This window comes from Dendropsophus ebraccatus, chromosome 8 (genome assembly GCF_027789765.1).
Source record: "Dendropsophus ebraccatus isolate aDenEbr1 chromosome 8, aDenEbr1.pat, whole genome shotgun sequence".
NCBI lineage: Eukaryota > Metazoa > Chordata > Amphibia > Anura > Hylidae > Dendropsophus > Dendropsophus ebraccatus.
This window is the reverse complement of record NC_091461.1, coordinates 19,708,363-19,721,896: the sequence shown is the minus strand read 5'-3', so window position 1 is coordinate 19,721,896 and position 13,534 is coordinate 19,708,363. Positions and strand designations below refer to the sequence as shown.

General features: G+C 44.5%; 1 protein-coding gene across 1 annotated transcript in view; it reads left to right on the top strand.

Annotated features, from left to right (window-relative positions):
* ARHGAP19 (Rho GTPase activating protein 19) overlaps window positions 1-12,948 on the top strand; it is a 40,695-nt gene extending 27,747 nt beyond the window's left edge. The window contains exons 8-12 of the mRNA XM_069978891.1: window positions 3,726-3,932; window positions 7,825-7,908; window positions 10,264-10,362; window positions 10,688-10,765; window positions 11,951-12,948. Coding sequence (XP_069834992.1) covers window positions 3,726-3,932; window positions 7,825-7,908; window positions 10,264-10,362; window positions 10,688-10,765; window positions 11,951-12,007 — 525 coding nt within the window. The 3' untranslated portion in view covers window positions 12,008-12,948. The remainder of the gene's footprint in view (window positions 1-3,725; window positions 3,933-7,824; window positions 7,909-10,263; window positions 10,363-10,687; window positions 10,766-11,950) is intronic.
* The last annotated feature ends 586 nt before the right edge of the window (window positions 12,949-13,534 follow it).

Sequence of the window (13,534 nt, the reverse complement as noted above, 5' to 3'; positions counted from 1 at the left end):
TGCACCAGGGGGGCTTTTTCTGCCGACATTCTTTTCTATGAACAAACTTCTAGTAAGGATGGCTGAACTTGAACCTCTACAAATGATGGTAACGCTTCAATGATTTAGCAGGGATTATTTATTTAGAGAGACTGAGCAGCAATTCCAATTGAGCCTGTAGTACACGCAGCACAGTGTCACAGCAAATCTGTCCCCCGGCCACCTACCGAGCTGACAGCAGCCCTGGATAGATGTCTGTGAAATCATTTTAGTAAAGAAAAGCCTTTATTCAGGTTTTTAATAGTGTCATGGAGGTGGCTCCTAGCACCACTGTCTGACACACCCAAACAATCAAACTTTTTGATATGCCTGTCTTGACAGACAGCGGTGCCAGGCCCCACCTCCTTGACACCTGAATAAAGGCTTTTCATTTAAAACTTTTCATATTTCTGCCTGAGTGTTCAGACCGCAAGAAGTACACATCTCTCCCTGCTCTGTGTGACCTGACCTGGACAGACTCCCAATGGAAGTCTATAGGGTAGTCCAGGCCTCTCAGACACAGAGCGGGGAGAGAAGCTCAGCAATGTGGTCGTCTTTCTGCTCATTCACCTGATTGGTCAAAGTCTGAATACTTAGACAGTGTTCGAAAGTCTTTTTCTTTCAAATCAACTGGTTTCAGAAAGTTATTTAGATTTGTAATTTAATTCTGTATAAAAATCTCCACAAGCACGTTCTTTCCAGTCTGACACAGTGCTCTTTGCTGCCACCTCTGCCCATTGCAGGAATTGTACAGATCAGTAACAAATCCCAATAGAAAACCTCTCCTGCTCTGAATAGTTCCTGTCTCGGGCTGAGATGGCAGCAGAGAGCACTGTGTCAGACTGGAAAGAATACACTATTTCCTGCAGGACATATGCTGTGGAGCTTGTGCGGTGTTGTGGCAGCTCTGTGGGTGTAGTGTCTCTTGGGCACTTATGACAGTAGACTGGAGTGGTGTTGGAACCCACTCGCAGATAAACAGGCACTGCCCTCGAGGTTTGAGTAACCTAAGTGTAACCAGGTGTGTAGCTGCAGGTGGAAAAGGACAGGCCAGAGTCTGATTGCTTAAACAGGATAACATCTGTTTAAAGTCATCATTGCAATACAATAATAGCGCTTCAGGTGCAGGCAAGAGGTAATAGTAATAAACTTTAGAAGTTAGAATAGAGGAGCGTCTTGAGGGCCCTGTTCAGTGTTGCTGTAGTAGAGAATATACTTATACTCGCGTATAGATCCCTCTGGTCTGACCCCCTTATGCCCTATAGTGTTGGGTGACCCGTCTTGCTAGGGTAGTACGATGTCCCAAGTCCCTGCGCTGGGTTCAACAGACTTCCCAGGGTTTCACAGAATAGCCGTGCGTTACAGTAGGATCTGTAGGTGTCAACTGCAGCTTTGTCCTACTGGGGTCAGTACCTAGCCTCCGGTATACTGCCCTGTGTAGTGTTGAAGGTATCCCTGGTGTGGACAAGGCTCTCCTCAGAGGACGCCCTTCCTCCTTAGGGGGTCTAGCACTGCATGCTAGCGGTGGTTAACAGCATAAAAAAACAAGCTGTCTGTCTTGCTCTCTCAAACTCCTGACTAAAGAACTCCCCCCACCAGGAACTAACCTCCTTTTTTATAGGGGCAAACTAAACCTACTGGTGATTGGTGGGGCTATGTGGTGTACGGGTGGGTTCAGACTACAGACTTCGTGCAGATAAAATCTGGTGGATTCCGTTGCCTGGGCGGATTCCGCATTCCAACGAAAGAATTGACACGTCTAAATCTGCCGGCCCATAGAATGGTGTCTATGGAGCCAGCAGAAAGGCGCGCGGCCGTGAGCGCAAACAGGCAACGGAATCTGCCGGATTTTATCTGCGTGAATTCCGTAGTCTGAACCCGCCCTAAGAGAGAAAAGATGATGGGGTAGAAATAAGAGGAAAAGCACCTGCACCTGTGATAGGAGAGAATTAAACATGTGATCCAAACAGTTTAACCCAATATTTCCTTCAGCTGTGCTTAATATAATCGAGAATACAGACAGTGACACCTAGTGGGGAAAAACAAACAATAGACTTCTCCTTCATCCCACTGTGAGAACCTGAGTGAGTTACTTTGCCCAGGTGCATAAGAACTTGTGCTTGGACACTACACATACAGAAGCTGATGAGTAGATTTTCACTGGAGTACCCCTTTAAATAAATCTGCCAAAGCGATACGGTCATTTTCAGTAACTTTTGACATGTCCTCAGTAGAGATGGGTAAACCTGGAGCACGCTTTGATTCTAGGTTCCCTCCTCTCCAGTCCTCAGACATGTCGGAAGTTACTGAGGAGTAATACCCAATGCGATTCTAAAATACAGCCGAGTCAGATTAGACAGCTGGGGAGTGGAGCACACTCTGTGCCCGGCTGTATCTCAGGATTGCAGCCGTCTCTGGACTTTAACCTGTCTGAGCTACTGCAATTGACAGTCACGCTTTAGGGAAAAATAAAGCAACAAAAATTTGTATTGGGTATAAAAAAAACAATCAAGCGTTCACCACTAGCTTCAAAGCACTACATGGTTCCTCCTGACTTCAAGTTACGGCTTTTAAGAATACCAAGCAAATTACCCTCTAATATCTACCAACTGGGAGCATTGATGCGCTCAGATAAAAGCGAGCACGCTGCGCTGAAGAGCGGAAGTATTTCTAGCTGCTCATTAGACTATATGGGGCTTTGCGGGCAGCCGTCTCTTCTCAATACCGTAATAATTTTTGCTTTCACACTTCCAGTCTCTATACATTTGCCTTATTTTATATCAATCAAGATGATTAGAAGCCGGATCCGAGCCAACACGTCTGTTATATCACCAAGCAGCTCTGTATATTGGCACTTAGTGGGAAATGCATAATTAGGGCTCCAAAAGTTTAGGGGGAATAACGCAAATGGAAAAGTTTGCTCTGGTGACGGCCATAATTTATATACAGTAAGAAGTAGGATATTCTTCTATGCATGCTAGGGGTTTAGGGCTTTGTATCAGTAAAACAACTCTGCCTGCTTTTAAAGGGACGGTATCATCAGAAAATGACTTTTTCTTTAATGTTGTTATTAATAATAACAATAATAATAATGTTATCGTCTTCTTTTTTTTTTTTTTCTAATTTTCCATTTTCTGTCCATTATAAAATAATCTGGAAATCTTGCAGTTTTCATTCTCACCACTGGGGCAAAACCTAAGCTTAGACCTCCTGCTGTGTCTGCACAACATAGCAACGACATGTGACACCAGTAGGTAGATAGCATGAATACAAGACAATAGCAGCTCCCTGCAGCGTGCTCAGTAATGTTTTACATTCATCTCAAGGGACCAGAGTCTGGCTATTGTCATCTATGCCCATGAGTCTTGTTGTAAAGCATGTCACTAAATGTTGTTAATAGCCCAGGCAAGATGGCCGCCCCCCTATAACAATGTAGAAAAAGTGAAATAAAAATTTAAATCAGAAAATAGAAACAGATTAGAATAAAAGAACAAGGTTTTTATATCTGACTCTAATCAGTAAAAGAAAATCTAAGTGACGCATTCCCTTTTTAAGATATATGGAAAAATTTAGCAGCAGGTAGAAATTCACTATTAATAGTAGAGCGTAATCCCTTAGCCTGGTAACATGTTGCCCAGTCTGTGTATCTTTGTGTATGGTGTCACAGCGATATCCATTCACCCCATTCCTCTATCCCGTCCCCGCAGGATGATCTGGAGCTGTTGTCATCCGAATCCCGCAGAGAGTTCCAGTTTGTGAAGAGCCAGAAAAGAAGCCGACTGGTTTCCTCCCCCTCATCCTCCACATCTCAGCAGGAGCTGACACAGCGCCGCACAGAGGAAGCGTTACGTGAACTGTTCCAACATGTCCACAATATGCCCGATTCTGCTAAAAAGAAAAAACTCATCCGACAGGTATGTAATGTGTTTGGCACAAAGAGCAAAAAAATGGCCAGCACTCCAATAGCTGTTCACACTGAGGAGGCTGCATGCTGCGCTGGCTAAAATACAGACAAAAATGGAAAGATACTGCAGCAACCTGCAAATGTCAGAACAAACTGTATATACTCCCTCTGTCGTATACACAATTGTAAATATTTAAGATTGAAAAACACTTCTAAAAATTGGAAGAAAAAGATGAGGTTCTTAGCAATCCATTTGATCAACTAGAGTGTACCATCACCATCTCACCTAGTTAAAGGCGTTATCTGGGTAACACAAACAATATTCTGAACAATCCTCCCTCCCAATACCACCCTACCCCTAATATACATGTATAACCTATCTTGCACCCTTTCTCTGTTTTTTTTTTGTTTGTTTGTTTGTTTTTTTCCTTTTTTCTCATTCTTATCCGCTCGGGATGTTTAAAATCCTCTACTCTGGGTCCACTCGGACCCCACTCAGCACCCCACCCCCCCTTGCTTTGTAGTCACAGGACGGGTGCCTTCACACCTACCGGATCCGCAGTGGATCTCACTTCTGCGGATTCACAGCGAGATCAGCTGCGGATCCAGTATCATTCACCCCTATGATAGCACATACTCGCAGCGGGATTGACATCCCGCTGTGAATGTGCTTTAACCCCCTGCTGTCCGAAGCCCATCCCCGGCCGCTCCTGCAGACCGCCGCCGCCCGCATCCCCCCCATCCCTGGCCGCATCCTGCAGACCGCCGCCGAGAGCATACAGTACCTGCTCGGCGGCGCAACTGCAGTGAGGCTCCCGGCTCCGGTCCCGCTCAGCTGATCTGAGCGGGACCGGAGCCGGCAGCCTCACTGCAGCCGCTCCGCCGAGCAAGTGCTGTATGCTCTCGGCGGCGGGCTGCAGGATGCGGCCGGGGATTGGGGGGGTATGCGGCCGGGGATAGGGGATGCTGGATGCGGTGGCGGGGCTGCGGACAGCGGGGGGTTACAGCACATATTCACAGCGGGATGTCAATCCCGCTGCGAGTATGTGCTAACATAGGGGTGAATGATACTCTATCCGCAGCTTATCTCGCTGCGAATCCGCAGAAGTGAGATCCGGTAGGTATGAAGGCACCCGACATGTGAACTCCTCTCTAGGTGCTGGGTTAGCTGTCTATTACCTTGGTAACCTGACCTCCAGGTGACGACATCTGCATTCTCTCCATGTACCTGTGCTGCTTCTATATACTTACGTGGGTCCCTGAGCCTAGGTTTCTTTAGTATGAAAAGTTATGGTTTCTCTGCTTGCTGTCAGTGAATGCAGGCATATGTACCTGTCTTTGTGTCTAATCTCTGCATATTGTGAGTGTTATGGATGTTCTTAGATTCTGGATGAAACTAATGTTTTCATTCACAGTCAGCAAGCAGAGATCTAAACCTGCACTCTACCCCTGGTAAACAGATGCCCATTATGCAGCACACAGCTACACCATGCGTGCATCAGCTCTTGTGTCCTGCCATTAGTAGCAGGTGACTGCAGTAATATGTAAGCAATAGCCAGTATTTGCGATAATGCTGCTGCGTCCTCTATAAAATGATCATCTAACTATTGGGTTCCCCCTCCACTCCTGTACGCACCACCGATTTACTGGGATGTATACATATGTGATCTCCGGCCTCAGTGGCACCAGTAATTGGTTGCAGCGATCACATGGGTATACAGGTACCTCATGGCTATTTACAGTAATGTCACATAAGGTGTCAGTGATTGGTACAAGTTGTACTGTATATAATGAGGCTGTGGGCAGCGGCACAAGCAGCCATCATATGTAAGTAGGTAATGTTTACGGTAAAATCCAACAATGGTCTGATGATCCACAAATATAGAATTCTTTATAATCCAGTCTTAGGCCTTATGCACACGTTCAGAACTTTTTTCATGTCCGTAGATTCCTCCCGCTATCCACCCACACAACTTGTATGTAGTGCATCCGTTTTTATTTTTTGTTTTTTTATGGATGCCAAAAGGTTACAATCTGTAGAAAATGGTAAATCCCTTTTTTTTTTCTATGAGAGAATCCGCTAAAAACGTCTTATTTTATTTATTTTTTGCTCTCCCCAGGATTGGTTTTGCATCCTTGTAACCTGATTATGTGGGTAGCCCAATAGACAACAATGTGCACTAACTTAAAGAAGAAGTCCAGCCAAAATATTTTTATGTTATTACTTATGGAAAGTTATACAATTTTCTAATGTACATTAATTATGGGAAATGTCCATCAGGGGGCGCTATATATATATATATATATATATAGATAGATAGATGTATATATAGATATAGAAGTCAATGAGTACCATTAACTTCTATATATAGTGCACCCCTGCTGGACACTCCATAGGAATTAGTGTATGTAATGATATGTACTGTACTTTGTGATTGAATACATTTATCGAATACTTTCTCCCCAAAGTATCCCATAAATGTATTCAATAAATACATTTGCAGGGCACCTAGCAGGGAGGGAGAGAAGTGCCATCTACCTCCCCCCTCCCTGCTCGGTGCTGGGAACATATACAAAGTACTACTCCCCCATTATCTGCAGCCGGGCGGGTGGGTGGGAGTCAGTGGCGCGATAGTGTTTGAAGCCGGGAGGAGGAGGGGGAGCGGAGGAGGAGGGGGCATGAAGAGCGGCCCTTGTGTGAGCGGCGGCGATGGGATAGGCATAGATATACAAAGTACTACTCCCCCATTATTTGCAGATAATGGGGGAGTAGTACCTGTGCTATCTATGCCCATCACATCGTCGCCGCTCTTCATGCCCCCTCCTCCTCCTCCGCTCCCCCTCCTGGCTTCAAACACTATCTGACTCCCCGCCGCTGACTCCCACCTGCGCTGCTCCTCACACTATCCGGCCGGCCGCCGCTCTCTGCTCCTGCATGCCGGCCGCGTCAGCCCTCCCCCACCCCCGCCGGGAGCACGGCGCTCCTGGTGCTTCCTGGTGTCCCCGGCCGGGGTGGGGGAGGGCTGCAGGAGCAGAGAGAGGCAGCCGGCCGTATAGTGTGAGGAGCGGGCAGGTGGGAGTCAGCAGCGTGATAGAGTTTGAAGCCAGGAGGGGGAGCGGAGGAGGAGGGGGCATGAAGAGCGGCCCTTGTGTGAGCGGCGGCAATATGATGGACATAGATAGCACAGGTACTACTCCCCCATTATCTGCAGATAATGGGAGAGTAGTACTTTGTATATGTGCCCAGCACCGAGCAGGGAGGGAGGGGGGAGGTAGATGTCACTTCTCTCCCTCCCTGCTCTGTGCCCTGCAAATGTATTCATTGACTTGCTCACCAAAGTATTCCATAAATATATTCAATCACAAAGTACAGTATATAACATTACATTACATACACACATCCATTGTAATTCCTATGGAGTGTCCAGCAGGGGTGCACTATATATAGAAGTCAGTGGTACTCATTGACTTCTATATATTATTATTATTTTTTTTTATAGAATTTAATTACAAATCTATATCTTTTTAACTCCAGTTGATTTGAAAGAATTTTTTTTTGCTAGACAACCCCTTTAAGTATGGAAATACGGATACATAGATTACCTGAGGTTTGAATAAGGCCTGGAGCAAACAGGGACAGGTTACATTTAGCAAATCTATACTCTTTCTTAGTAGTGGAATCAAAGTGTTCATTGTGACCTGGAAACAGACTTGTTCTTGTTTATATGGCGCCCTCTACTGGTTATTTCCCATCATTTTATATATCCTGCAGGAGGCCGATCAGCAGGAACTAAGACCAGGCAGTAGAGTGTCAGACGTTGAGGGACCCTCCTCAGGATAGAGAATCAGTTTCTATAGAACTGAGCTGCTGCATAATAAATAAAAATCTTTGTTCATTTTAGTTCAATAAACATAATGAAGGAACGCCGGACCTGACCAATGGGAAGAAACACGTCCGCTCCCGTTCCTTCAGCGGGATGATTAAGGTAAGTTATATCTGATTTCTGAGGACTTGGTCCCTAAACAAATGCGTATAAAGAGGTTGTCCAGGGAAATGATAAACTTGGTGTACTTTTAAGATTTCCCCAGACAACCTCTTTTAATGGGGGCTTACTTATCAGCTGCTGTATGTCCTGCAAGAAGTGGTCTATTCTTTCCAGTCTGGAGAGCAGGAGAGGTCTTCTTCTGTGGGGATTTGCGACTGCTCTGTACAGTTCCTGACATGGGCAGAGGTGGCAGCAGAGAGCACTGTGAAGTAAATTACAAATGTCTGGCACTTTCTGGCAGTGGGTTAAAATGAGAGGGCTTTCTACCCAGTACTGTATTAGATGGGGTCACAGGGGGCTCATAATATAAAATCTTGCTTGTTTATGGAGCTGCATATTTTTTTCGTTAGCTTGTCTTGCAAACTGGTGTAAATTTAAAAAAAAAAAGTATGTAATATCACCTTTTGTACCTGTTTACTGCTCCTATAACAAAACATAAAAATGACATTCACAACACGGGCCTACGATCTAAGGAATATCTATGCTTATGGCTCCCCCTAGTGGCAGACTGTCAGTATGCCACCAAGGTCTGTCACAATTGTAAAATTGTATTTGTACTGAAACAGAAGGAAAAAAAACAAAAATCCTTTAACTATAGGAGTGTAGTGATGTCACGATACCAGAGTTTTAAGTTAGATACCGATACCAGTTTTTTTTTTTTATTTCGATACTCTATAGGGGTTCGATACCTCGAAAAAATACAAATATATTGCCGCCCCCCCCCCCCCCCCCAGACTGCAGCTATGATAGTTGTGCACAAGGAGGTATGCTGGGAGTTGTTGTGTTGGGAGGCTACTGCAGAACTACAACTCCCAGCATAGCTCATTGTGCACTACAACTCCCAGCACAAGGAGGTATGCTGGGAGTTGCAGTGGTGCAGCAGCAGCCTTCCAATATAACAACTCTCAGCAGCAGTGCTCTTTAGACTTGTAGTACTGATAGCCCCACACTGTGCACATTGCCTTGGCTGCAGCCGCATGCAGTGACAGCACTATCCCAGCAGGCCATGCAGTCACTGTCTAAAGTTTAGTAACTTTCAGCCGCTCTCCTCTTTCTCCTCCTCCCAGAGTGGCTGCACACCCTGCGCAATGTGTACAGCGCCCTGCACACTGACAGCTCCCTGCACCCGTAATGTCGTCCGACACCACAGCAGTTAACCCGTATAACTGAGTCCCGTCCACATCATCTGAGGTGAACATGCTGACTGCTGGTAAACTCTGTGTGGAGCGAATCGGGGGCAGCGCGCATAGCTACTCACTCACTGATAACAGGGCTCGCACTGCTCTCCGGCTCTCCAGTCATCCGCTCAGCCTCTCGGGATCCCTCTCTTCAGATTAAAAAATACGGACCAGCTGACTCTGGGAGCAGAGCGTGCGCGGGCGGAGGAGGTGACACCAGGGGGCGACACTGAGAACATGGCCAGCGCTGAGATAGCCGCCCGCCGTGTTCGCTGCTATACTTTATGTTAAGCTGCCTTTACTACACAGCTTAACATAAAGTATCGAATACCAGGAAATCCTGGTATTGAACCGTTTTTTTGCCTAAAATATCGATAGTAGTATCGATATTTCGGTGCATTGTGCATCCCTATTGGAGTGTATGTTCACGTTGATAGGATAATGTTATCCTGCACCGTTTCTCCACAGGGGATCTGAGTATTCTACACACAGCTCATTGTTTTGCTGAGAGAGACGTCATTCTTGAAGAGTTATTCCCATCTCTACTAAGAGTTTTACTTGTAGGACTTGTTAAGTGAAATTTTTGCAAATTTATTCGTTTAGCAAACTCGTCTCCTCCTGATATGCTGCTATTTTCTGCCTGTAGTTGACAGCTCGTTGTCTAGGTTACCGACCATAACTCTAAAAGCAGTGGTGTGATTTGTGTATTTTATACTGTATATATCCCTACATACCCATATACATATATAGCTATATATATACACCAGCCAGACCATTGCTTTTAGAGCAGAGTGGTGGTTGGTAACCCAGACAGCAAACTGTCAACAGTAAGAGGAAAACAGCAGCATATCAGGAGGAGGAAAGGAGACAAGTTTGCTAAATTAATTTATTTGCAAAAACATTGAACCTAAGTAGGGCTACAAGTATAACACTTAGTAGAGATGGGGATATCATTGTGCTGGTACTACAGGGAAACCTTACATGTTATATTTGGTGTTTTGGCCAGAAAACCACTTCTACCATGTGTGTGTGTTTGTTTGTTTTTTAATGTATTTATTTATCTATTAGAATGCATAAAAACAGATGGTAAAATCCTGTAAAATTTCATTTTGTCCAGCGCAAAGTCTTGGGTGGACAGGTAGCATCCGAGAAGAAGCGGAGCGAGACTCCCCTGTCATCGGGAGGATCGGCACATGTCAAGGAAAATCTAAAATATGTAAGTAGGAAAATATGGACCATTGCATTTTTATTTACCCTGTTTAGCGCCTGCACAAAGGTGGTCCGCCATTCTCCTGCTCCTCTAATCTCTGCTCTTTGTGTCACATTCTCCCATTCTCAAAGAGAACAAATCACAGTCTGTTTCTCAGATTTGTTTGCAGGACACGATCAAAGGAGAGGAATATATAGGAGGAATTACCTAGGTTTTCTATTTTCCACTTTAATTTTTTTAGTTGTGTATGTAATATAACCTATGAACTTTAGTGTTCTATAGGTAACCTGCTATCGGAATACACTGATCATTCTGTATCGTCTTAATGCAGGCGTCCCAGGAGTCTCCCGCGGTTTACTTCACAAAAGCCAAGTTAAAGCTGTCGGAGCACGCTCACGGCAAGAAGGAGGTAAGTGTGCAGTAGTCCTTGTTTGCCCTTTACAGTGGCTCCCAAAGAAGGGGGGGGGGGGAATTCTCAAGACTGCAGGTAGTCAGTGTTGCAACTCCTGTGACTTTATTTTCCTTTGTGGGACAAGCCTTTAACTGTGGTATAGAATATGGAAACAAATTCTTCTGTTGCTATATGGAAACCATCACCAAGGTGTCTTTTGAAAACCTTTTGCAATGCGTGTCTATATATCAGAGCTCCCAGGGTAGCGGGATGCCATTGTGCGCTATGTTTGTCATCTAACATCTGTCCTATAACAAGCCTGGAACCTGTCTTCCTAAAACTCTGTGTGTAAGGACAGCACAAGTTGTTGAAATAGGCCTAGGACTAAGACATTTAAGTAGTTACTAGATGAGAGAACCTCGAGTATGTCCGAACCCAGGCGTTCACCACTTGAATACTTCAGGGAGCCCTGGAAAACACTGATAAAGACCGACCATAGGCTGTATACATGGTTTCCCGGGCTCCCTAGGGCTGTATCCAACTTCAGCTACCAGTAATCAAATGCTGCACACTTTGGTTTGGACGTACTCTAGGGTCGCTCCTCTCCTAGTAGATTGGATCGCCATGATGCTGGTAGTTGTTGTAGCTTTTCATTGCCCTGATCGGTCCCTATCCCGTTGGAGCTCACAATGTAAGTTCCAGGAAGGTGGATGGGCTTTTCTAATGTATGCATTAATAGTTTTTCTAATTTTGTTTGTTTTAAGACTACATTTTAAAGGGGTAGTTCACCAAGAAAATTATTTCTTTCAAATCAACTGGTGCCAGAGACTTGTATTTCTATTTAAAAAAAAAAATCTCAAGCCTTCCAGTACTTATCAGCTGCTGTATGTCCTGCAGGAAGTGTTGTATTCTCTCCAGTCTGACACAGTGCTCTCTGCTGCCACCTCTGTCCATGTCAGGAACTGTCCAGAGCAGCAGCAAATCCCCATAGAAAACCTCTCCTGCTCTCAAGACTGGAAAGAATAGACCACTTCTTGCAGCACACACAGCAGCTGATAAGTAGTGGAAGACTTGAGATTTTTTAATAGCCAATTACAAATCTGTGGCACTTTCTGGCACTAGTGGATTTGAAAGAAATCATTTTTGGGTGAACAACCCCTTTAATACTTTTTACTCTACCCCCCTGTCCTATTCTTTCTCCAGGCACCCAGTAAAATAAAGCGGACGCATCTGTCATCTACTCAAGAAACTTCCATATAAAGGATCTAATAGTAATGGACTCAAATTATTTTATTTTTTTTTACAATTTTGTTTTACCTAAACCTGTGGACAACTGTTACAAAGCTGTGACATAACTTTTCCTGTGCAGACTTGGACCCATCTCTTTTTATATGGCGGTATTTTAGTGTTTTTATTATTTAACAGTCTTTAACCCCGCACTGTTCTTTTGATATGTTGTGTGGTATTATGGTTATTAATATAATTTTCCTGGCAAAAAACTGTTAGGGAGGGTTCTTTTATTGTTTATAGTCCTTTTTATTGTTTGTTGTGCTTGCAGTACTTTGGACATGTACATTGCCTAAAAGAGGTTGGTTGTGGTTAGAGAAACATGGCTGCTTTTGTCCAGAGAGGCAAGGCGGTAGCCATGTTTTTCTAATCTCCTATAACCTCATAACACTCCGTATCTGTATTGTTGACCTCGTGATGGGCACGTGTTTTTATTTTTTATTTTTTTTATACCTGTGATCCTTTTAACCTTTTTGGTCTTCCAAAGACATCTGGAGGTCCATAGGTTGCAGGTCCTTGCTTTATATAATGTAGTGAACTGGACTTTGCTCCCATAGACTTGCACTCAATGTGTTCTGACCAGCAGTTACATTAAAGAGGTATATCCAGGATTAGAAAAACATGGCATCTACCAAAAAGGCGCCACACCTGTCCTCAGGTTGTGTGTGGTATTACAACTCTGTTCCATTCACTTCCATGGAACTGAGCTTTAATGCTATCCACAAACTAAGGACAGGGGTGTGATGGTTCTGGAAGAAAGCTTTTCTAATCCTGGATAACTCCTTTTTAAAGTGTCACTGTCACTTCACAAAAATTGACATGTCATAGACGCGTCAACGGTTTTAATCGGTCTGGGTCTTAGTGTTCAGACCCATACTGATCGGGAGATAATGTGCTGCAGCACATCTTCTCCCGGCTCTGTCGCGTGATCAGTCGTGCTCCATAGAACTCCGACTGATCACATGACACTGCAGTGCATCTTCTCCCGGCTCTATCTTCCGATCGGTACAGGTCTGAACACTCAGACATGGACCAATAACAAAACTTTTGACACCTCGTCATAGAGACATGTCAACAGTTTTTAAATGACAGTGACACTTTAAGGTTGAATCCTTCTGTGGATCTCCAGCTGTTGCAGGGCACAATGGGAGTTGAGGCTTTGCAACAGCTGGAAAGCAACATGTTGGGGAATGCTGCAATAAAGTGACTCCTGAAACTGGGTATGGTGTGTAGTATGATAGGTCAGAGTGATCCAATGCATACCACCAAGCAGCACGCTGAAAAACTAGGTTACTCTGTGTTTTTATACTTTAATCTGTCAGTTTTGATTGGTTGGCCTTTGGATGTTCAAAAACTTGGAGTGAAAACTTTTTTGACCAGATCGCTTTAAGACTAGGGCTATGCAGCGGTTTCATTTTGTTACAGCCAGTGTGATCGCTTTAAAAGCGCCAAGTTACAGCAACATTGGGCAGGAATCCAAAACACTGTGATTTCACGTGA